Source organism: Theropithecus gelada, chromosome 4, assembly GCF_003255815.1.
Source record: "Theropithecus gelada isolate Dixy chromosome 4, Tgel_1.0, whole genome shotgun sequence".
NCBI lineage: Eukaryota > Metazoa > Chordata > Mammalia > Primates > Cercopithecidae > Theropithecus > Theropithecus gelada.
Genome location: NC_037671.1, coordinates 35,913,598 through 35,937,678, shown reverse-complemented (window position 1 = coordinate 35,937,678; position 24,081 = coordinate 35,913,598). Strand labels below are relative to the sequence as shown.

Genomic DNA, 24,081 nt, shown 5'->3' with positions numbered 1-24,081 from the left:
CCCCCTCATCCCTTCTCCATCACATCCTCGCACTGCCTGGGAAGTGCCTGACATCTAATCTTAAGGGCAGAGGCTGGTCTTACTCCCCACATGCTAGTGCAACACTCACACATGACATGAATCGGGTCTGACCCTCTGTGGCACCGAGTTCTGTTCCCATACCCCTCCACCACTACAGAAACACAAAAAGTTAGGGAGCCTAAGAGTTAAAGGTGTACCCTGTCTTTGATCTCCATTTCTGGAAACGTGTTACCTGAGAGGATAACTATAACTAGACAAGTGTTCAGGCATGTATGCACTAGGATGTTCAGGGCAAATTGTTCTTAACAGCAAAAATTTACAAACAGCCTGAATGCTGAATAGTACTAGAGCTGCTTAAATAAATTACGGTACAGCATACCATGGCTGTGCAGCCGTAACAATGGTGTGTTGGCATGGGAAAATACAGCTCACTCTACATATATCCAAAAAAGGACGGGGTACAAAGCCATACGTGCAGTTTGCTACTGTTTGTAAACGTTCATTTATGAATATAAAAGGCTAGAAGGTCACAGAGAATGTTCATGTAAGCCATAGTGGTATGACAGATCAGTTTTTTGAGTTTTTCATATTTTCTCCAAAGAATGTATATATTTTTTTAATCTGAAAAATACATATATTTTCAAAAACTGAGTTGCATGGATTAGGCTAAGACCAAGACTCTGCCTTGGGGTACAGAACAGAAGTCTAACATCTCATTCCAGTGAAATCACAATTAAATGAAAGCCAAGCCGGGCGCAGTGGCTCATGCCTGTAATCCCAGCACTTTGGGAGGCCAAGGCAGGCGGATCACCTGAGGTCAGGAGTTCCAGACCAGCTTGACCAACATGGAGAAACCCCGTATCTACTAAAAATACAAAAAAATTAGCCAGGTGTGGTGGCGCATGCCTGTAACCCCAGCTACTCAGGAGGCTGAGGAGGGAGAATCGTTTGAACCCGGGAGGCGGAGGTTGTGGTGAGCTGAGATTGTGCCATTGCACTCTAGCCTGGACAACAAGAGTAAAACTCTCTCCAAAAAAAAAGAAAAGAAAGCCAAGGCAGGTCTGAAATCCACCCAGGGAATGCTGTCAGCAAGGGAAGGGCAATCCCCCACTCCTGGAATTACATGTGTCTCAGAGACTTAAGGCTCAAAGGGCCCCACTGCACAGAATGGAACAAGCTGGACCTGTGCCTTGATTACCACTGATTCTCCAGTGCCTAAAACAGTGCCTTGCCTAGCACATGGTAGATGCTTAATAAATGTTTGTTGAATGACATTATGAAGTCTGATGAGGGCAAAGAGATGGGCCTTCTGGGCTGAAGGGCAGGTAGACCTAGCAGGCAGGCTTCCTCACAGCCTGTCAGCCTGGGAGGGCCCCCAGATCAGGGATCCAGGCCCTAGGTACTTATTAAAACCACCTGGAGAACTTTTTAAAACTCCAACACCCAGACCCCAGCCCTAGAGATGGTGATTCAATTGTTCTGGTATGGGACTTGGGAGCTGAAATTTTTTTTTTTTTTAATCCCCAGGCGATTCTCAGGTACACGCAGAGCCCCTTAGAGGATAATGCAGGCCAATAGAAACTCACTCTGAGAAGGCAGGGCCTTGTTCAAAACACCCAGCAATGGCCAGGCACGGCGGCTCATGACTGTAATCCCAGCACTTTGGGAGGCCGAGGAGAGAGGATCACTTGAGCCCAGAAGTTTGAGATTAGCTTGGGCAGCAGAGGGAGACCCTGTCTCTATAGAAAATACAAGAACTACCCAGATGTGGTAGCACATGCCTGTAGCCCCAGCTACTCGGGCGGTTGAGGTGGAAGGATTGTTTGAGCCTAGGAGGTTAAGGCTGCAGTGAGCCTCAGACAGCACAACTGCATTCCAGCCTGGGTGACAAAGACCCTATCTCAAACAAAACAAAACGGAAACCACCCGAAAGGTTGGTGACGGAACATGAGACAGACACCCTTCCTGAGAGCTATGCCTCTGAGGTTTCTGACCTAGGGATCCTGAGCCTGGAGACCTGGGGCTTCCTCTATATTTACCCCCATACTTTTTGGGTCCTGACCTCCAGGGAAGTAGGTCAGGCTGGCAGGTAGACAGGGAACCCCATGGGTAAGAGGCAGCGTCCCCTACTCACTATGATTACCCAGCCCTGGGTGATCCAGGTCCAGAGGCCCTGAGAGCTCCAAATGAGGCTCCAAGGCTGAGCCATGGGTGGGCAGAGGCACTGTGACAAATGTTGAAAGCTTAGCTCCAAGACCCAGTTCACCTGCACTCCCCCAGTTTACTGTCTGTGGGTCTGGGGCCACCTCTCCAGGTACTCAAAAGAGATCTTCGCCAGGCACAGTGGCTCACGCCTGTAATCCCAACACTTTAGGAGGCCGAGGTGGGCGGATCACCTGAGGTCAGGAGTTTGCGACCAGCCTGACCAACATGGAGAAACCCCGTCTCTACTAAAAATACAAAATTAGCCGGGTGTTGTGGCACATGCATGTAATCCCAACTACTTGGGAGGCTGAGGCAGGAGAATCCCTTGAACTCAGCAGGCGGCGGTTGCAGAGAACCAAGATTGCCCCATTGCACTCCAGCCTGGACAACAACAGCGAAACTCTGTCTCAAAAAAAAAAAAAAATGAGGTCTTCAAGAGATGACTTGAGATCCTGACGGGTTTACCCTGTGTACCCAAGGCAAGTTCTCCCTAGCCACTGGCCTAAGGCCATATTAAATCATCCACTTTTTGTTGGCCCTGATCAGCTACTCCAGCCCTGGCCTCTGATGCTCCCACCTGTGGTGAAGGATAAAGCAGTGGCATTGGCCTCGCTCTCCTGCCAAAAACAGGCGTGGGCCTGCTTTCCTTTGCCGGCCCGCAGTCTCAACCGCTCCTGGATCCACTCCCCAGACCCCTCCCGTCCTTCTCACCTAGAGTTAATGTACAATCTTCACCAGGACCTCTTATTCGCCAGGAGGCTCTGATTGGCCTCCTCCACTTTGCACTGAAGAACTCTGGCCAGAATCTGAAGATTGCCTCTGCCTCCCTCCCTAACCAATGCCCCCTTCCCATCTCCCAGGTGACCTGGCCCATCTGCCCACCAAGGCCACCCCTGCCTTCAACACATTCATTTTTATCCAGCCCTTACTGGGTACCTCCTGAGGCCTACACACTGGGCACTGGGTTAGCCCCGGAATTCAGTCAAATCAGCCTACGGGTTCACAGACATGGGCACCAACGGCCTCGGGAAAAGCAGAGGGGACCAGAGTTAAGAAAGGAGGCAGAAGGATTCTGAGGTGGATGAGGCAGAGAGAAAATCACTTAGAGCAACACCCCTCACACTTTAATGCACCAGTCCCCTGGGGATCTTAATAAAATGCAGATTCTCATTCAGTAGGACTGGGCATGGGGTCTGAGATACTGCATTTCTGACAAGCTTCCTGGTGACGCTGAAGCTGCTGGACTGATTACTTACAGCACTTACAAGTCATTCCTTCTTTGACCTTTAAGTTCCAAGGAAGCAGGAAGCACAGCTCCCTTAATCACTACCAAGTCCCCAGCACCCAGTACAGTGCCTGTGGACCGGCTAAATATATGAATGGTGTTAATCCTGGCAAGGTGCCCAGCATTCCTGGGCCTACAGGGAAGCCTCCAATGTGAGGAACACCAGAGAGTGGTTTGTACAAAGCAGACAAAGCAGTTCAAAAGCATAGAGGACAAAGGGTTAATTCTGCCCTAGGGGTAGGGGAAGCTGGATTTCTCAAAAGAGGCCACTTTGCATTAAGCCTTAGAGGGTGGGACAGATTTACCCAGGTGGAGACTTGCTGAAGGGCGGGAACAACCCAAGAGCAAAGGTAAAGAGACTGAGAGCACGGGACAGGTTGCAGTCGTGTGGTACACCTGGAGTTCCAGGTGTGGGAAGGTGAAAAAGCCCCAGAAAAGTATGATGCAGACATGCACAGGCCGATGTTAGAAAGTCATGCTAGGAGGGTGGACGCCCGCTGGTGGAACATCAGGAGATGTTGGAGGTGTTTGCAGGGGGAGGACACCCTGGCATAGAAGGGCTTTCTAGAGGTCACCAGGATCTGTCCCAGGATCAAGGTAGACTGGAAGAAGCAGTTCCTGGGGCAGGAAGGGCCAAGGTGGGAGGAAGTTATGGAGGTAACAGAGGGAATCCTTTGTGAGGGAGTGAGGCCTGCACGAGGGTAGGGGAAGCAGCAATAAGATGTTTTCCCTGATTCTGTTAAATCTCACAGGTGCTAGGCAGGGCACGGTGGTTCACGCCTATAATCCCAGCACTTTGGAAGGCTGGGGTGGGCGGATTGCTTGAGCTGCGGAGTTGGAGACCAGCCTGGGCAACATGATGAAACCCAGTCTCTACAAAAAAAATACAAAAATTAGCCAGGTGTGGTGATGTGCCTATAGTCCCAGCTAGTTTTGGGGGCTGAGGCAGGAGGATTGCTTGAACCCCAGAGGTTGAGGTTGCAGTAAGCCGAGATTGCATCACTGCATTCTAGCCTGGTGACAAAGTGAGAGCTTGTCTAAAAAAAAAAAAAAACTCACAGGCGCTTGAAAATCATCACGTGTTTAGCCCCAAGCCAGGCACTAAGCGACAGAGGTGGTCGTTTCCCAAAAGTCCCTGGTGCTCTTCAGACACCAAGAGGGGACTTCCACAATATTTCCCTATGTCCCTCTCAGCCCCCCACACCCTCTCCTCCTTCCCTCAGCTTTATCAGGGGTGTTTACTCTGTACCTACTATGGGCAGCCCTGACGTCACTAGCCCTAGTCACTGCTCTCTGGAGGAGGCCTGCACAGATGCTGGCCCAGATGTGGCTCCACCCCCATCCTCTAGGGAGCTGGGAAGAAGTCAGATCTAGTGGAAGTGGGGACAAACAGCCAGGGATTCCACATGTGAAAGGGAGGGCACCAGGAGGGACCTGGATGGTTCTGGAGCTGGGAAGAAGTCAGATCTAGTGGAAGTGGGGACAAACAGCCAGGGATTCCACATGTGAAAGGGAGGGCACCAGGAGGGACCTGGATGGTTCTGCAAGAAGGCAAGCAGGGTACGCTGGAATCCCAGGTGAGAACTCCCTGCTGGCAGAGCCAGCCCTCCAATCCCACAATCCATTCCCTTTACACCAAGATGAAAGCTAAACTCCCAGCAACCCTGGGAGAGACCGGTGACCCCTCACCTCCCAGGCTTGGGGTGAGCCGGGCCCTGTCCAGCGTCAGTCCTGAGCTGAGGGTGCCAGGTTGTCCTCCAAGGCCACCAGAGAGAAGGCACCACATGGCTGGCTGGTCCCACTGAGTGGGTCAGCAGAGGAGGGTGAGTGTACCCTAGAAGACAGCCACGTGTGGTTGGGAGGATGATACAATTTAACCCAGGCCCCCGACTGAAAACAGGACAAAGGTAGCAGACCCTGCCCTGGGGCCTGGCTGGAGAAACCACAGTACACTCCCATCCAGCGAATCACCCAGCTGCTCCTCTGAAAATAAACCCTTCTCCTCTGCCTAATTTCTCTGCTGCCCTATCTCTGCTACAGGCCTGGCTCTCTCCAGGGACATGAATTGATTCCCTGTTCATCCAGCCCAGACCCTGGGAGGTGGCGGCCAGAATTAATTAATGTTTGTGAAGTGCTGGAGAGAAGCTAGAACCAAGGACCCATGGGCGCCAGATGACCCGCGCAGGAAATTGAATGGGAGAGGCGGGGAGAAGGGGCAGCTGGCCAGGACCTTGGAGCCTGGAAGGGGAGGGCTGAGAAGACACTCCTACTGAAGCTGGGAAGAACAGGGAGAGAGCTGTGAGGAGAACGTGCGACCCCTCAAAGGCACCACGGGATCGGTAATAGAGGATTACGGGCTCCAAACTGAGCCTGCCCACCCCCCACAACTCCGCCCTACCCTCAGAGCCGGGCACGTCCCGGGCCGGCTGCCCTCCCCCAACTCAGCCTCCAGCCACCCACCTGCCCGCCCCCGCGACCACCTGCAAAGGAAGCTTCGGCCCCTCCGCCCCCTCCAAAGGAGTGCGCGGGAGGGTAGAGGCTGCACCGAGGGGGCCGTCTCCTGCCAACTCGAGTAGGGCGCCCGAGTCCTACCTGAGCAAATACTTCACTTCCTTTCTCTAAAAGAAGGAGGCGAGCCGTTGCCTGCTCCTTGAGACTAGGGGGACGTCCAGGCCCTCTGTCAGGGGGCGGTGGCGGCTGGACGCACGCAGCTGGCACCAGGGCCCACGGTGCCCCATCTTTGCCCGCGCCCCTCTGGAGCTCGGCTCACTCACCCCAAAGTGCTGATGAAGCCATTGACGGAGCCCTCGGCGTACAGGGAGACGATGTCCCCGATGTGAAGAAAGCTGGACATTTCACTCATGGCTGCGGCCCTCCGGGGCCCGGGGCGTGAGGGGCGCCTAGGGGCGCGTGGCCAAGCTCAGTGCGGAGGACTGAGGCGTCCGGGGGGCGGCGAGGGGCGCGCCCCCACCTCGGAGCCCGACGCTCGGTGCGGCCGGGGCGGGCTGGCGGCCACGGGAGCCAGGAGGCTGCGCGGCGGGGCCCGGGGTCCGGGTGAGGAGGTGCCCACGTCTTGGCGCGCCCGCCGCCTGCCCGCCCCGCCCGGCCAGCGCGTACCTGCAGCGTAGAAGGAGCAGGAAGTCTGGGGCCACCACACACATGCAAATCCCGCCCGGGAGGCGGGGAGGCCACACCCCGGCCCCCCCCCCCCCGCCCCGGCAGCCCGCCCGCCGGCACCCATGTGCACCCGCCCGCCTCCCGGCGCCTCGCGCTCCTAGCGCGTCCTGGGCCCGGCCTCCCGGACGCCAAATGCGCCGCCAGTCCTCCTGATCCCCAAAGGCGTCCTGCACGGAAACGGGGAGCCCCCGAGCCTAGGGGGCTCGCGGAACTGCCATCCCTGTGAGGCCCAGGCGTAGTGGGGAGTTCTCCGCCCTCGGGGTTCCCGGACTATCTGCACCCGGGCCCTCGGCTGGCTAAGAGCCAGTGCAGGCGCCCGCGGAAGGGGGAGTCCAGCTCTCTCCGGCGGGCGCCACCCCCGAGCCGCTCGCGGAGGACGCGCCCTGGAGCGCCCTGGCCGCGGCCGCCCTGCGGCCACCGCGCGGTCTCCGCGCCCAGCTGAGAGCAGGCTAGCGCCCAGAGGCGCGCTCATCCCTTTGCAGAGCAAATTCGGGATTAATTTTTCTCAATGTGGAAAGTCTTTTCATTGCACAATAGAAAGTGCTCAGGCTTGGAGGGGAAATGAAGCAATGGGGTGGGTTTTGTTTTTTTTCTCTCCGCATTCCTGTGTACAGGGATCCAACTTCCGAATCAGTTCAGCCGCTCCCTCTCCAGGAGTTGGCTCCAAAACTCTCTTGGCTCCTTCCGTCTTTCCTTTCAAAAAAAAAAAGCAGGGATGAAAATTACCTTCGCTAGTTGATAGCACACCCAAGGGCTAACGATGCCAAGTCTGGGTGCCGGCCCCCTTGGATTGACCCTCTGCGGCGGCGCCGCCAGGCTCTGGCTCCCGAAGTCCTGCCCTCAAATTCGCGTCCCTGGCTCGCTTACTTTCTGTTCTGTTCCCCGGTGCTTGGGTGTTTGCTTCCTAGTCCTTTATTTGAACGCCTAAGATAGGGTGCCCATTGCCACCGCCATTTGATCACTTTTGCTCCCTTCGGACCCTCCACCCCCACTTCCTGAGTTGTGGGGGGCGTTTGTCCCTGTGATAAAGGGAGGAGGGGACTCGGTGACTGAAGCAGGAAGAAGAGAGGCTAGGGGAGGGGTGGAGACAGCTAAAAGCAAAGAGACCGCTGCTGACCCTGCGAGGAGAAGAGCCCCAGGCAGTGGTTTTTTGTTGTTGTTGTTTTTTGTTTGTTTGTTTGTTTTACGAAGACCCCAGGAACGATATGCGAGGGAAAGACACCTCCAAGATCACTAAGTACTTTGTTTTACAGTTTTGTTTTTTCACCAGGGCAAACAGTAACAAGTTTTATAGCAGAGCAGTCCACACCTTCAGCTATATATAAGCAAAACAATAGTTCACCAAACAATACTTACTCTTATGACCTTTGATGCACGCTGATATTTTCTATTCTATTTCAGTTGTGTTCTTGTTGTTGCTTTAATGCTGATTGTTACCCACTGAATTGTTGTTTTTTTTTAATGTCCCAAATGGGTTGCAAACTGCAGTTTGAAAAACCTCATCCAGTCCACTGTGCCAAAAAGAGATGGCCAAAGCCCAGAGAAGGAACACCACCCATCAAGGGCACACAGTAGATTCCTGGCAACTGGAGGCAGAAGCCAACCAAGCCTCTGATTTTTAGCCGGGTATTCTCCTATTACCCCGCACCAACTGAGCCACAGCAATGGGTCCCCTGGAGCCTCACTGAGAAGGGGCAGCCCCTGGGACAGTTTCACTTGCTCCCAGGAGTCAGGCCTCCTGTATCTTCCCCAATAGTTAGAAGGGAAAAATATGCCTTCATTCCATAAGCATTTATCGAAGGCTTGTTATGTCAGGCCTCTGCTGGGCACCAGGCTCTGATCAAGCTGTCAGCCTGGGCCCAATTGCCTTTTTCCCCTCCCCAGACCATGAGGATGAAGAGGGACAAGTTGAAAACTTGCCTCCAGTGGCTGCACTCAGAACTTGTGCCACAGCCACACCCAGGAATCCACCTCCTTCCTCCCCTGACATCCATATAGAGGTTCCATAACTCAGCCAAAGTGTAGCAGCCAGGAATGGAGGTCACTCCACTTCGGGTCTCTCTGGACTAAAGCACACGGCCTTGGTTCTCCCCACCCCTCCCCATCCTAGGAGTACTTGGAGCCTCTGTCTCTCCACCAACCAGGAGGTCTCAGAGGTGAGGGCTCTGGGCCCCTGTCACGTGCTTCTTCCAAATCAGCTCCACTGTAAGCTCTTTTATACACCTAGGTTTTGGGTTAGAATTTGTTTCAAGAAAGGTTCTGTTGGTTAAACAACAACAATGAAAACCAAAGTTTAAGAAACAGGTGGTACAGCTCCAGTGAGTTCCCTCCCCTGCTTCCTGCGTGAAGCCTTCCTATGCCTCCTCACTGCCCACAGAATAGTCTACAGACCTGAGCCCACCACACCGGACCCTCAAGTCTTGCTGTCCTCCCACCCTCTGCGGACAACACGATTGCTCCTCAAGGAGGATCCATGCTGTGGACTGGTCAAGAGTGCAGGCTCTGGCTCCCTTTTTTTCTTTTTTTTTTTTGGGACGGAGTCTCACTCTGTCGCCCAGGCTGGAGTGCAGTGGTGCGATCTCCACTCACTGCAACCTCTGCCTCCCAAGTTCAAGTGATTCTCCTGCTTCAGCATCCTGAGTAGCTGGTGCCCACCACCATACCCGGCTATTTTTTGTATTTTTAGTAGAGACAGGTTTTCACCATGTTGGCCAGGATGCTGTCAATCTCTTGACCTCTTGATCCACCTACCTCGGCCTCCCAAAGTACTGGGATTACAGGTATGAGCCACCACGCCCAACCCGGAGGCTGACTCTTACAGGCCTAGATTAGAGTCCCAGCCCTGCCACTTTCTAGCAGGCATTCTCTCAGCCTGTTTGCTCATCTGTTAAATGGAGAGAGTACCATACTAACATGTGAGGGAAGTGTGAGCCATCAGCACAGCATCCCAGGCAGGAAGGACTCAGTGTGTCCCTTCTCATTTCCCCAGGACCTCATCCACTCATACTGCTGTGCCTGGACTCCTGTGGCTCCCTCTAGCACTTCCCCTTTTCAGTTTCCCACAGTCAAAATAAAGTCTTCTTCCCTAAAATACTGGAGCACCAATCTTTTAAGTACCATTATGAAATACTTTAAGAAATAATAAATAAAAATACAGCGAGTACCCTGTATCTTTCCTCTAGTTTTGTCAAATCTTTGTATTTTACCAAATTTGGTTCCTTTTTTTTTTTTCTTTAAGAATTAAAACTTAGGCCGGGCACGGTGGCTCATGCTTGTAATCCCAGCACTTTGGGAAGCCAAGGCAGGCAGATCACCTGAGGTCAGTAGTTCGCAGCCAGCCTGGCCTACATAGTGAAACCCCATCTCTACCAAAAATACAAACATTAGCCAGGCGTGGTGGCACGTGCCTATAGTCCCAGCTACTCAGGAGGCTGAGGCAAGAGAATCACTTGAACCCAAGAGGTGGAGGTTGCAGTGAGCTGGGATCGTGCCACTGCACTGCAGCCTGGGCGACAGAGCACAATTCTATCTATAAAAAAAAAAAAAAGAATTAAAACTTAACAAAATTCAGTTGTGTCCAGGCAAGGTGGCTCACATCTAATCCCAGCACTTTGGGAGGCTGAGTCTGGAGGATCACTTTTGCCCAGGAGTTCAAGACCAGCCTGGGCAACATGACAAAACCCTGTCTCTAAAACAAACAAACAAAAACAAAACAAAAAACAAAATTAGCCAGGCATGGTGGTGTGCACCTGTAGTCCCAGCTACTTGGGAAGCTGAGGTGGGAGAATCACCTGAGGCCAGGGAGATTGAGGAGGCTGCAATGAGCCATGATTATGCCACTGCACTCCAGTCTGGGCAACAGAGTGAGATCCTGTCTTAAAAAAAAAAAAATCAGTTGAAGTTCCTTATGCACCCTTCTCCAAGTACATTCTCTCCCTCCAGAGACAGCCACTAACCTGATTTGGGTGGGTTTCATTTCATGCAGGTTTTTACGTTTGTATCACATTTCAATGTATCCATAAACAATGTATGATATCACTTTGCAAGGTCTTATATTTTGTATAAAGATTATCACCCTGTGTGTATCCTTTGATACATAACTACTGTGTGATAGTCTACTTCCTGACCACATCACAATTACTTTATCCATTTTGCTGGTGACAGGTCTCAGATAAAGACTTATCAAGGTTTTGCTATTGCAGCAACGGTGCAATAAACATTCTTGTCTCCTTATGCACAGACATGCGTGTCTGTAGGGCAGTGTTGTTCAAACTATGGATTGAGGCCCATTAATATGTTAGGAAATCAACTTAGTGGGTGAAGATCAGCATTTTTTTTTTTTTTAGACGGAGTCTAGCTCTGTCGCCCAGGCTGGAGTGCAGTGGCTTGATCTCGGCTCACTGCAAGCTCCGCCTCCCAAGTTCACGCCATTCTCCTGCCTCAGCCTCCTGAGTAGCTGGGACTACAGGTGCCCGCCACCACGCCTGGCTAATTTTTTATATTTTTAGTAGAGACGGGGTTTCACCATGTTAGCCAGGATGCTCCATCTCCTGCCGTCGTGATACGCCTGCCTTGCCCTCCCAAAGTGCTGGGATTACAGGCGTGAGTCACCGTGCCCAGCCAAGATCAGCATTTTTAAAACTCAAAACTGACTAGGAAATATCAATGTTTGTAACACATCATCAGGGTAACTAGTAGGGTGAAAGTTGTCTGTTGTGTGGCATGTGTGCTGTGGGTCATGATATATTTCTTATTGAGGATACCTGTCAAAAAACCTGAAAAGCCCTGCTCTAGAGTAAAAATTTAGTACAATTGCTGGATTACAGGGAAGTTGCACTGTCAACCTCCAAGGAGTTGCCAAATTATTCTCCAACTTGGATGTTCTAATTTACCCTTTTGCCAGCTACATGGGAATGTGCCCACTGAACCGTATCACCACCAACACAGACTTTTTAACATGAGATTTCTTTATTCCCCCACTATCAGAGAGCATATCATGGGCCGTCTTGGATTGAAACATTCTGTTCTTTCTGGGCTCCCTGAGCCAACTGTGAGCTAGATGAAGGAAGCTGTATCCATTTCACTTTGTGTCTCCAGACCAAGTCAGGAAAATAGTAAGTGCTTGCTTGGCAGGGTACAGTGGCTCACACCTGTAATCCCAGCACTTTAGGAGGCCAAGGTGGGTGGATCACTTGAGGTCAAGAGCTCAAGATCAACCTGGCAAACATGGTGAAACCCCGTCTCTACTAAAAATACAAAAATTGGCCGGCAGGGTGGCTCACACCTGTAATCACAGCACTTTGGGAGGCCGAGGCAGGTGGATCACCTGAAGTCAGGAGATCGAGACCATCCTGGCTAACATGGTGAAACCCTATCTCTACTAAAAATACAAAAAATTAGCCGGGCATGGTGGCAGGCACCTGTAGTCCCAGCTATTCTGGAGGCTGAGGCAGGAGAATGGCATGAACTCAGGAGGCAGAGCTTGCAGTGAGCCAAGATCAAGCCATTGCACTCCAGCCTGGGCAGACAGAGCAAGACTCTGTCTCGAATAAATAAATAAATAAATGAAATACAAAAAGTAGGCTGGGTGTGGTGGTTCACGCCTGAAATCCCAGCACTTTGGGAGGCTGAGGCGGGTGGATCACTTGAGGTCAAGAGTTTGAGACCAATCTGGCCAACATGGTGAAACCCTCTCTCTACTAAAAATACAAACATTAGCCGGGCGTGGTGACAGGTGCCTGTAGTCCCAGCTACTCGGGAGGCTGAAGCAGGAGAATCACTTGAACCCGGGAAGCAGAGGTTGCAGTGAGCCAAGATCATGCCATTGCACTCCAGCCTGGGCACAAGAGCAAAATTCCATCTCAAAAAAAAAAAAAGAAAAACAAAAGAGTAAGTGCTTAATAAATCTGTGTGGAATTGAACTGTCAAGGAAAGAGAGGTGGAGAAAGTATATACCCTATACCAGGAGATACACAAGGAGACTGTGGGAGCCCCAGCTTGGGGTGTCACATGCCTGGGTCCCCTGAGTGGGGAACACAGAGCTTCCAGAGATGCTCTAAGGAATTGGGAAGAACTGATGGGCTGCACCTCTTCTGAGTGGCTTGAGTGGAATGCTGTTAAGCTGGGGCCAACTTCAGGCCCAGGAAGGTCACCATCATCCCCTTCATGACCAATCTGCCCGGCCCAGGCCCCAACTCAATGGCTGGGTATCTCCTAGCTCCCACTAGCCCCACCTCCCAAAGGGAATAAGAAGATCTGATCAGGATTCCCAGGAAGCCAGTGATTTTAGGGGTCTCTGCGTGGGAGGTCTGGGGACCAGAGACTGGTGAAAGGATCACTTTTTACCCTATCTCTTTTTAAAACTTTTTTTTTTTTTTTCTGAGACGGAGTTTCACTCTTGTTGCCCAGGCTGGAGTGCAATGGCATGATTTCGGCTCGCTGCAACCTCTGCCTGCTGGGTTCAAGCAATTCTCCTACCTCAGCCTCCCAAGTAGCTGGGATTACAGGCGTGCACCACCAAGCCCAGCTAATTTTTTGTATTTTTAGTAGAGATGAGGTTTCATCATGTTGGCCAGGCTGGTCTCGAACTCCTGACCTCAGGTGATCCACCTGCCTCGGCCTCCCAAAGTGCTGGGATTACAGGTGTGAGCCACTGTGCCCAGCTTTAAAACTTTTACATTTCAGACTATGTGGCTGTATAACCTATAACCAAAAATAGATACAAATAAAGATGTTCAAAGCATTACCCCCAAGTTCCAAGTGCCAGCAGAACACCCCCAGGAAACTCTCCTCCTACACTCTGCATCCACCCTGGGCCTGAGAAGGCAAGGAAAGGAAGGTGGGCAGTGCCCAGACCTTCTCCCTGACTCAGAAGAGGACACTGCGGACGAGGAAGGGGACTGGGATCTGGGGAGGGGCAAGCAGCTCTGAACCTAGGTGTCCTCCACTAATGTCCTTCTTTCCCTTCCACCTTCTAGAGACTTGCTCTCAGGTCTGCTGTGTGGCTTTGCACAAGGATCAGACCTCTCTAAGTCTCAGTGGCTGCCTCATTGTAAACAGCGTTCACATCACCTTCCCAGATTACCCCCTTGGCTCTGACTGTTCTTTAAGCTCTGACTGGCCCTCTCTGACTGTAATAGGGAGGCATAGGAGAGCAGCTAGCTGTGCTTTATGGCAGCTAGCTTTGCAGACAGATAGTCTCGTGCTTGGGGGCAGATAACAGGGAGTTCTCAAGGGCTCCTCTGACCCTCAGTGCTGATTTGACAGCAGGGCCAAGTGGGGTGGGGCGAGGCCGGGCCAGAAGGGCTGACTCAGTGTAGCAGCCATCCGGCTGGGTCACCCGCCACGGGTGGGGTGCCAATCCAGGCCCGCTGGGGTTCCCAGAGAATTCCTTCCCCATGCCATAAGCTGCCCTAGGCAGGCACCCCAGCCCAGAGTAACCATTTAACCACAGCCAGGGAGAGTGTACAGGGCTTCCTCCCCCAGGAGCCTTCGCACACACACACACACCCTCATGCACTTTCACACTCATACACCAACACTTTCACTCACATACTCTCATCCACATACTCAGACACACTGGCACACCTGACTTCTTCGGAAGGCTAAAAAGGAGACAGAACTTGTTCTGTTTTCCTCACCCCCACCCCCATGCCCCAGTCATCAATACCACATCTATTTCTTTCAGATATTTGCTAACCACCTACCACATGCAAGGGACTGGAGGAATGCAGCCAGCTAACTCCAACATGTGGTCCTAGCCTGGTGAAACAAAAGATGAAAGCCAGCCGCTGCCGAGATTCCCACCAGCCACACAAGAAAGCCTGCCGCCTGCCCTCTTCTGGTGTTGGCCTTGGAATAAGCCCCCTGGTGCTGGAGTCCTGAAACCAAGGGGCCTCTACTCCAGGTCTTCCCCAGGCTGACACTCAATTACTAGGTGCCCCCTCCTCCTCTCCCCTGAGAGGATAGGTCATAGGGTAGGTAACCTATGACATCTCCCAGGGCAACTTCACAGTTACAGTGAAAAACAAGTCCTGGGCTGGGTGTGGTGGCTCACACCTGTAATCCCAGCACTTTGGGAGGCTGAGGTGGGTGGATCACAAGCTCAGGAGTTCAAGACCAGCCATGGCCAACAGCCCCATCTCTACTAAAAATACAAAAATTAGCCAGGTGTGGTGGCGGGAGCCTGTAATCCCATCTACTCAGGAGGCCGAGGCAGAGAATTGTTTGAACCCAGGAGGCAGAGGTTGCAGTGAGCCAAGATTGCTCCACTGCACTCCAGTCTGGGTGACAGAGCGAGACTCCGTCAAAAAAAAAAAAAAGAAAGAGAGAGAGAGAGAGGAGGGAAGGAAGGAAGGAAGGAAGGAAGGAAGGAAGGAAGGAAGGAAGGAAGGAAGGAAGGAAGGAAGGAAGGAGAAGGGAAGAAAAGGAAGGAAGGAGAGGGAGGGAGGGANGGAAGGAAGGAAGGAAGGAGAAGGGAAGAAAAGGAAGGAAGGAGAGGGAGGGAGGGAGGAAGGAAGGAAAGAAAGAAAAAGGAAAGAAAGAAAGGAAGGAAGGAGAAAGAAAGGAAAGAAAGAAAGAGAGGAAGAAAGGAAGGAAGGAAAGAAGGAAGGAAGGAAGGAAGGAAGGAAGGAAGGAAGGAAGGAAGGAAGGAAGGAAGGAAGGAAGGAAGGAAAGAAAAGAAAGAAAGATAAGACAAGTCCTGGAGCAAAATTTCTGGAGTCCTAGCTCCAGCCTCTAACTAGGTAGAGAAGCTCCCAGCCTCCCTGGGTCTCCATTTCCTTCTATGTAAAATAAAAATGTAGACCTGTATCTGCCAGGTCCTGGCAGGAAGTTGGCAACACACCCCCAACAGGTGATTAAAGAGAGGTTAGTGGACTGGCACAGTGACTCACACCTGTAATCCCAGCACTTTGGGAGGCCGAAGCAGGTGGATCGCTTGAGGTCAGGAGTTCGAGACCAGCCTGACCAACATAGTGAAAACCTGTCTCTAACTAAAAATACACAAATCAGCCTGGTGTGGTGGCGCACGCCTGTAGTCCCAGCTACTGGGGATGCTGAGGCACAAGAATCGTGTGAACCTGGGAGGCAGAGGTTGCAGTGAGCCAAGATTGTACCACTGCACTGCAGCCTGGGTGACAGAGTGAGACTCTGTCTCAAAAAAAAAAAGAGGTTAGTGAATGGATGGACTTGCAGAGGTGTGGGCACCAAGGGTAGTGCAGCACCCTGGAGCAGGCAACTGCAGGAAGCTGTTACCACTCAGGCCTGAAAAGGCCAAGGAGGAAAATATAGCCTTCTGGAGGGCAAGGCCCAGACACTGCCAGCCTGGGGGGAAGTGGGGACCTGATGGAACAGATACACCCACCTCTCTCTCCTCCACCCTCCAGTCTCTTACCAATGCCTCCCATTGGCACAGCTTAATAGGAAACCAGAGGGCAAGGGAGCTGGGTGATTCAGGCCACAAAGGTCACCCTCTTGGGGCACACAGCCAGGGCAGAAGAGTGGGCAGAGGAGCTGGAGGGGCAGATGGAAATATCTAGCATAAGTAACTACTTTGTAAAACACCTAGCTCAGTCAACAAATATTACCTGTAATTGTCATTATTTGTCTAGACCTGAGGATTCTAAAAAAAAGACAAGTGCATGTAGATCTAAAGGAATGACCATCTAACGGTGGAATTTTGTTTTGTATGGATGACCAAGAATGGGACATGTATAAGGCAAGATTTTATCAAGATCTCCAAAATCAGGCCTCCAAGTCCCCTTCCCTGTTTAGTAATCAGTTTTTGAGTGCCTGTTACACCCGCTGGCTAGGAGGAGGAAGCTGGGGGGCTGGGCTGAGCCGCCAAGCCCCCTGCGTTCTGAGTCTGAGTTGGGAGTGGCAGGGATTACAGTGGAGGCTAATTACAGTTCTGAGTTGCCCTCTGAGGTCATCCCATCCTGAAGCCCAGGTTGGCATCTGGCAGGAGCTCCCAAGGAGAGGGGTGGCCTCTGGCCATTCCTCCTGTCTCCAGACTCTGGAGGGGGACCCTGCACCAGGAGAGAAGCAGTGCAGGTCTCTGTGAATGTGCCCAGGCCTTGGCACCTCACCTGCCAACAAGAAAGGTGGGTTGGGAGGGGAAGCATCAGGCCTGTGATCCTGTGGGGAAAGGAGAGCAGCATGGAAAACTTCCCCGGGGGCAGGGCCAGGCAGGAAGGAGCAGGCTTTGTCTGAAAGAGATACAGGTGAAAAGCATGACGTCAAGTCCACCTGGGCTGGTCCTGGCCTCTAGCCGCACCCCACCCCATCTTGGCAGAACTAAGGCCCTCCCAGCCAGTCCTCGCCCCGGCTGCCCGGCCAAAGCTGGGAACGGATGAAATAGAGGGGTTCATCCACTTTACAGGACCTGCTCCCGCGCCGGGTTTGTCAGCCTCTGTTTCCGAATCATTCAGAAGGAAAAGGTCATGCATCCAGGGCTGTGCCTTCTGAAGGGGCAGGGAGGGGTCACAGCTGAGGCTCCAGAGTGGAGAGGGAGAGAAAGGCCTGCTGTTTGTAGGAGCTGAGCAGACACTGGGGCCCTTGTCCTGGGGCAGCGGGGGAGGCTGCTGGCCAGATGTAGAGCAGGCCTGGCCTGAGCAATCGGCCTCTTCCTCCCACAGCCCCCAGCTGCTGGGCCGGCCTAAGAACAGAGGAGACCTGACTGAGGTCTGCAGGAGTGCAGCCCCCAACCCTCGCCAGGCACCAGAATGCCGAGACAACCAGGGCGCTCAGAAGCATCCCCAGCGCTGAATGCAGTGCTGCCTTCCTGAGGCCCCGGCGCTGCAAAAATCCTCAGAGCCTGGCCTTCAAAGTTGGGCAGGTTTTCTCCGGAAGGGGCTCTCCAGTCTGTGGTTGACCAAACCCAGCCTCTAACTTTCGAGGCAAGCAGTCTGGTGTGGAGGGCTGCATTCAGCCACTTGACAAATATTTACTGAGTCTGTGCTGTGTGCCAACTGCTGTACAGGATGCTGGGGTACTATAGTGACCCCAAGTAGACACAGCCCTGCCCTTGCGGAATTCAAGCTTGGGTACAGGTCTGAATCACTTACCTAAATTATACTGAACTGTGCCATGTGCTGTGAGACAGTGGGGTGTGGTGATATAAGACTGGAGCTCTCCCAAGCGAGGCTAGAGCAGTAGGGGATGGGTGGGGAGGCAGGGAGAGGCAGGAGGGATTCCCTGAGGAAGTGACACTTGAACTGACATTCCAAGCATTGGGGAATGGAAAGTGCAAAGGCACAGTGGCAGGAAGGAGCACAGTGAATATGCTCCAGGAAGGAGCAAGCAGCGCAGCTGTAATGGAGCAGGAGGGGCCCCAGCAAGAGATGGGGCCGAGGTCAGGCAGGACTTGGAATCACAGGAAGGGATTGGTCTTTGTCTTAAGCAATGAGAAGCCATGGAGGGCTTTTGCCGGGGAGGACTGGCCGGTAGCTGGGTTTTGAAGCCCACTCCCAGTGTCTGAGTGCAACACTGCTGGGAGGGGCTGCCACAGGGTCCAGGCGGCAGGTGTTGGGGCTGGATGTGGGGGAGGGAAATAGGAAGGGAGAGAAGTGGACAGATTCAAGGGATTCAAGAGCAAATTACAGCGGTCCTTGAAGATGACAGGATATGGAGGGTGAGGGTGACTTTTCTGCCCTCTGGGGCCCCTAGACTGAGGGGATGATGGGGCATGTCACAGTGTAGGAGCTGACAGAACCAGACAGGCTGTCATGCTTGGGGAGGTGGCTTTCATTCTCTCTCCACACCTGCTTCCCCTCCCCAGCCTCCCAAGGGCCTTGGGACGGGCAGGGCATCCGCCTGGTTCACAGGAAAATTCTAACCTCCTAAGTCCGCATTGTGACCTGGCCAGTCCCTCCTGGAATCCCAGGCAGGGAAGGAGTCCAGTGGCTGAATCATCCTGCTGATTAGCTGATGCATGTGGCCAGCCAGCCAGCATCCTCCTCCCTTCTGACCCTCATCCAGGGTGGGTGGGACTCCTGGGAGAGCAACTCCGAAGAAAGCCCTGCGCTGGCTGCCCACAGATTGCTCTTTTTCTTTTTAATTAAGAGACTTCACTTTTGCAGAACAGTGTTAGGTTTACAGAAAAATTGAGCAGATAATATAGAGTTGTCATATACCCCCCTCACCCTCTCACAGATTCCCCTATGATTACCCTGGTGCTCTGGTGTGATATGTATGTTACAACTATGGAACCAATATTGATACATTATCATTAACTAAACGCCACAGTTTGCATGAGGGCTCATTTTTCATTTTGTGCAGTTCCATGGCTTCTGAAAAATGTGCAATGTCATGCATCCATTGTTACAGTATGCAGACAGCTTCACCACCCCCGGAGAGCAATTCCAGAGGAAACCAGCCAGGTACTCTCAGTCCATAGACTGCACCCCACCCTCCCAGGCAACGCTACCCTGCTACCCTCACCACAGTGGAGAGCAGCCATCATGGAGACACCAGATGAGTGAGGAAATTGAGGCTCAGACATGTTATTTCATTTGTTCATGGTCACATAGCCGGTAGTAGCAAAGCTGGGGACCCTGGGTTCATTTGTGTTCCTCTAAAGCAGACCCTGAGGCCAGGACTCGGGAATAGTAGTTTATTTGGGAGAAGATCCTGGGAAGCACAAGTCTGGTTGGCACGGGGGCTGTAGCTTCTGGTGACATTCTCAGGGGCTGTGCCCTGCAGCTTCAGGTTGTCCCACCAAGGGGTGGAAGAGCCAAGGTGAGGAGCAGGTTGTTTACCCACTAACTCCTGTGCTTCTTGGTTGAGGGTAGTACTGGGGACATTAATCCCAGCCTTCCCATGTCCCTGTGGAAAGGGAGGAAGCCCAGGACAGAGGAGCAGCCTAGCAGAGCCCACGGAAGGACTCGGAGGGCGCTGAAGGCCAACCTAGGTCCTCTGCATTTTCCTGCGCATCTCCAATCACTCATTCATCCTATAGACCATCAGTGGGTGCCTGCTGCATGCCAGCCCTGTGCACGGCTCATTTCACAGGAAACACTGGGATCCCTGTCACTTTGCTGTGGGAAGCAGCAAAGTGTGGAATCTCAGGGTCCCTGCAAGGGGGTCCCCAGGGATGGAAGGGCCTGTGATCAGTCTCCTTGAGCTCCAAAGGGTGGTTCCCAGAAGACAGAGATGGATTCCTGCCAAGCACTGTGCCTACTCAGCCTGGGTCCCTGGGTGAACCAACCCTGAAGAACCATTGTGCCGGCAGTCTCCTCTCCCCTCCCAGCCAAAGCAGGGACATGAGGGGGAAGACTCCCCAAGGGCCTTGGTGCCCCTGGTTGCCACGACCCCCAGTTGCAACCCAGCTCCTGACTCCCTGCAAACCTGTGATGGACATGGATTGGGCCAAGCTGAGCATCAGCAGCTCCTCCCTGTGGTTGGCACTGCTGTCATTCTATGCTCTATTTCAAAATGTAGCCACTCCCAAGAGTGACCCCAGCACAACAGCAGCTCTCTGTGTTTGTCCAGAGTTGGCTGGGAGAGCTGAGAGGAAAACTACCCAGGGCAAGGCACGTGAGGAAGACTCAGAAAGGAGGAACAAATAACCAACCATCGCCAACACCCGAAGCCCACCCCTAGGTGGTGCCATGGTGCTTGGGTGTGTTGGTGCTTAGTCTTAACTCATTCTAGTCCCCATTTTACAGATGAGGAAACTGAGGCTTACCAAGCTGTTGGGTCTTGCTGCCGATCAAACAGCTAATGGATCATTCCCATGCTCCAGATGGAGAATGGAAACTCAGCTGTTTAACAGGTTGGTGAAGGCTGTACAGCCAGCAAGGCATCCTCATTTTTCACATAAGGAAAGCTCAGGGAGGTGAAGGGGTTTGCTCAATGTCACAAGCTAATAAGTGACAGAGCTGTGACTTAAACTTGGGTCTGCTTGTCGCCAGGGCCTGTAGGCGTCAACTCCATGCTACAGAAGGGCCACAGCTGGGGAATCTGAGAGGGGAATCTCTTGTCATTGAGGAGTTATGCCCAGACAAAGGCAGAGCAGCCCCGCAGAGGACCCCTCACAGACGCCGCCCTGAACACTTCCCCAGCAGTAGCTGGGAGAAGCCTCGAAGTTGGGATAGGGACTTCACCAAGGCCTGTCTCCAGCCTCCACCTGCAGCTGCCTCCAAGATCTTCTCTGATTCCACCTTCCAGTGGGGGCCCCTGGCCCACTGCCTCCATCCTGAGCCAGACAGGCCTTTGAACCCAGGGTGAGTTTTCTCTGGCACCACAGTCTATGGACCACACACAGGCTCTACCTGCCCTGCTTCCAGCCAGCTCCAGTGCCAATCACTGAGATTCATTAGCTCTCTCTTTGCCCCACAGACAAAATGCACAGCAGGAAGCTAAGAGGTTAGACAGCAGGGAGGACTTCCAGGTTGTCGGGAATGGAGATGTGAAGATTGGGTGACAGAGGTTGTGATGTTCTTTGAAAAAAGAAAATGCAGGAATGCAGCCTGCCTGACTAAAATCCCAAGTTCAGGGACTCCAGATTCATTAATCATTTTTTTTTTTTTTTTTTTTTTTTTTTTTTTCCTTTCCCCCTCTCTCCCTTCAGGGCCTGGGTGCTGGGATCGGGAACTGGAAGGCTGCCTTTGGAACCTGTTCAGACCTCCAACCAGGACCACACCCGACAGCTCACATTGCTCCCATTCATAGTCAATAATAATTACCATTTAGTGAACACTTACTACAGGCTCTTTATGTCTCTATCAACTCACTTAATCCCTAAATGGCCCTATGTGAGGGGTACTATTATTAGGCCTACTTGACAGATGGGAAAACTGAGGCCCAAGGCCCTCTACAAGACTCTTCGTCTTCCCAACATCTGCCCATCCTTCAAGGCTCAGCTTCAATGTCTCCCTTCCTGAAAGGTCATGCCAAGGACTTCTAGCCTGTCTCTTTTCTGCTCTCCACAATGCAGTCAGTGCTTAGGGACCACCCCTGCTGTGGGCCTAGGCTCTTCAGGCCAATCTGCCACTGCCTAACTCTTTTTTTTTTTTTTTTTTAAGAGTCTTGCTCTGTCACTCAGGCTGGAGTGCAGTGGCATGATCTTGGCCCACTGCAACTTCCACCTCCCAGGTTCAAGCGATTCTCCTGCCTCAGCCTGCTGAGTAGCTGGGATTACAGGCGCCCACTACTATGCCCGGCTAATTTTTGTATTTTTAGTAGAGATGAGGTTTCACCATCTTGGCCAGGCTGGTCTTGAACTCCTGACCTTGTGATCCACCTGCCTCGGCCTCCCAAAGTGCTGGGATTACAGGTGTGAGCCACCACACCCGGCCAGCATAGCTCTTAACCTTGAACAAAAGCCTTCTCTAAACCTCAGCTTTCTTATCTATCAAATGGGGATTATGAAGTAACAACTGTAGAGGACTGATATGATTTGGATATTTGTCCCCTCCAAATCTCATGTTGAAATGTAATCCTCACCAGGCGCAGTGGCTCACGCCTGTAATCCCAGCACTTTCGGAGGCCGAGGCAGGTGGATCACAAGGTCAAGAGTTCGAGACCAGCCTGGCCAACATGGTGAAACCCTGTCTCTACCAAAAATGCAAAAATTAGCCGGACGTGATGGCACGCTCCTGTAGTCCCAGCTACTCAGGAGGCTGAGGCAGGAGAATCACTTGAATCTGGGAGGCAGAGGTTGCAGTGGGCCGAGATCATGCCACTGTACTCCAGCCTGGGTAACAGAGCGAGACTTCATCTCAAAAAAAAAAAAAAAAAAAAGAAAGAAATGTAATCCTCAATGTTGGAGGTGGGGCCTGGTAGGAGGTGTTTGGGTTAAGGGAGTGGATCCCTCTTGAATGACTGGTGCCCTCCTCATAGTAATGAGTGAGTTGTTACTCTGGGTTTGTACAATATCTGGTTGTTTAAAAAAAAAGAAAATGTGGCACCTCTCTCCTTGCTCTCTCTCTTGCTTCCTCTTTCACCATGTGGTATGCCTCCTCCCCCTCTGCCTTCCACCATGATTGGAAGCTTCCTGAGACCCTCATCAGGAGCAGATGCTGGTGCCATGTGCCCTGTACAGCCTGCAGAACTGTGAGCCGATTAAACCTCTTTTCTGTATAAATTACATGGTCTTAGGTATTTTTTTTATAGCAATGCAAGAAGGGACCAACACAGAAAATTGGTACCAAGAGTGGGGCATTGCTATAAAGATATGTGAAGATGTGAAAGTGGCTTTGGAACTGGATAATGGGTAGAGGTTGGAAGAGTTTGGAGAGCTAAGAGGAACACAGGAAGTTGAGGGAAAGTTTGGAACTTCTTGGAGACTGGTCAAATGGTTGTGACCAAAATGCTGATAGTGAGATGGATAATGAATGCCAGGCTGATGAGGTGTCAGATGGAAATGAAGAACTTATTGGGAACTGGAGCAAAGGTCACCCGTGTTATGTCCTCGCAAAGAAATTGGCCACATTGTCTCCAAGCTCTAGGGATCTGTGGAAGTTTGAACTTAAGAGTGATGACTGAGGCATCTGGTGAAATAAATTTTTAAGCAATAAGGCATTCAAGATGTGGCCTGACTGCTTTTAACAACCTATAATCAGCTATGAGAGCAAATAAATGACTTAAAGTTGGAACTTACATTTAAAAGGGAAGCAGAGCTTAAAAGTTTGAAAACTTTGCACCCTGACCATGTGGCAGAGAAAGAAAAATGCATTTTATTTTCTTTTCTTGAGATGGAGTTTTGCTCTTATTGCCCAGGCTGGAGTGCAATAGCATGATCCCGGCTCACGGCAACCTCCACCTCCCAGGTTCAAGGGATTCTCCTGCTTCAGCCTCCCTGGTAGCTGGGATTACAGGCACCCACCACAACAGCCGGCTAACTTTTTGTATTCTTAGTAGACACAAGGTTTCACTAAGTTGGCCAGGCTGGTCTCAAACTCCTGACCTCAGGCAATCCACCCACCTCAGCCTCCCAAAGTTCTGGGATCACAGGCATGAGCCACTGTGCCCGGCTCTTGAAAAAAGCATTTTCAGAAGAGGAATACAAGCAGGCCGTGGAGCAATCACTTGCTAGAGAACATTTCAAGATTAAAAGGGAGCCAAGTGCTAATATCCAAGACAATGGGGAAAAAAGGCCTTGAAGGCATTTCAGAAATCATTAGAGGCAGCCCCTCCCATCACAGACCCAGAAGCCTAGGAGGAAAGACTGGTTTCCTGGGCCAGGCCCAGGGTCCTGCTGCCCTGCCCAGCTTTGAGACAGTGCTGCCCACATCCCAGTTGCTCCATGTCCAGCTGTGGCTCAAAGGGCACCAGGTATGACTTGGGCTGCCATTCTGGAGGGTGCAAGCCGTAAACCTTGGCAGCTTCCATGTGGTGTTAAGTCTGCATGTGAACAGAGTGCAAGCATCAAGGAGGCTTGACAGCTTCCC

General features: G+C 52.1%; 2 protein-coding genes across 3 annotated transcripts in view; one reads left to right on the top strand and one right to left on the bottom strand.

Moving 5' to 3' along the window:
• ITPR3 (inositol 1,4,5-trisphosphate receptor type 3) overlaps window positions 1-6,598 on the bottom strand; it is a 75,468-nt gene extending 68,870 nt beyond the window's left edge. Inside the window, exon 1 of the mRNA XM_025382728.1 lies at window positions 6,286-6,598. Within this exon, the coding sequence (XP_025238513.1) occupies window positions 6,286-6,374 (89 nt within the window). The 5' untranslated portion in view covers window positions 6,375-6,598. The remainder of the gene's footprint in view (window positions 1-6,285) is intronic.
• LOC112622829 (40S ribosomal protein S10) overlaps window positions 1-24,081 on the top strand; it is an 846,014-nt gene that overhangs the window by 802,510 nt on the left and 19,423 nt on the right. The gene's annotated exons all lie outside the window — the stretch shown is intronic.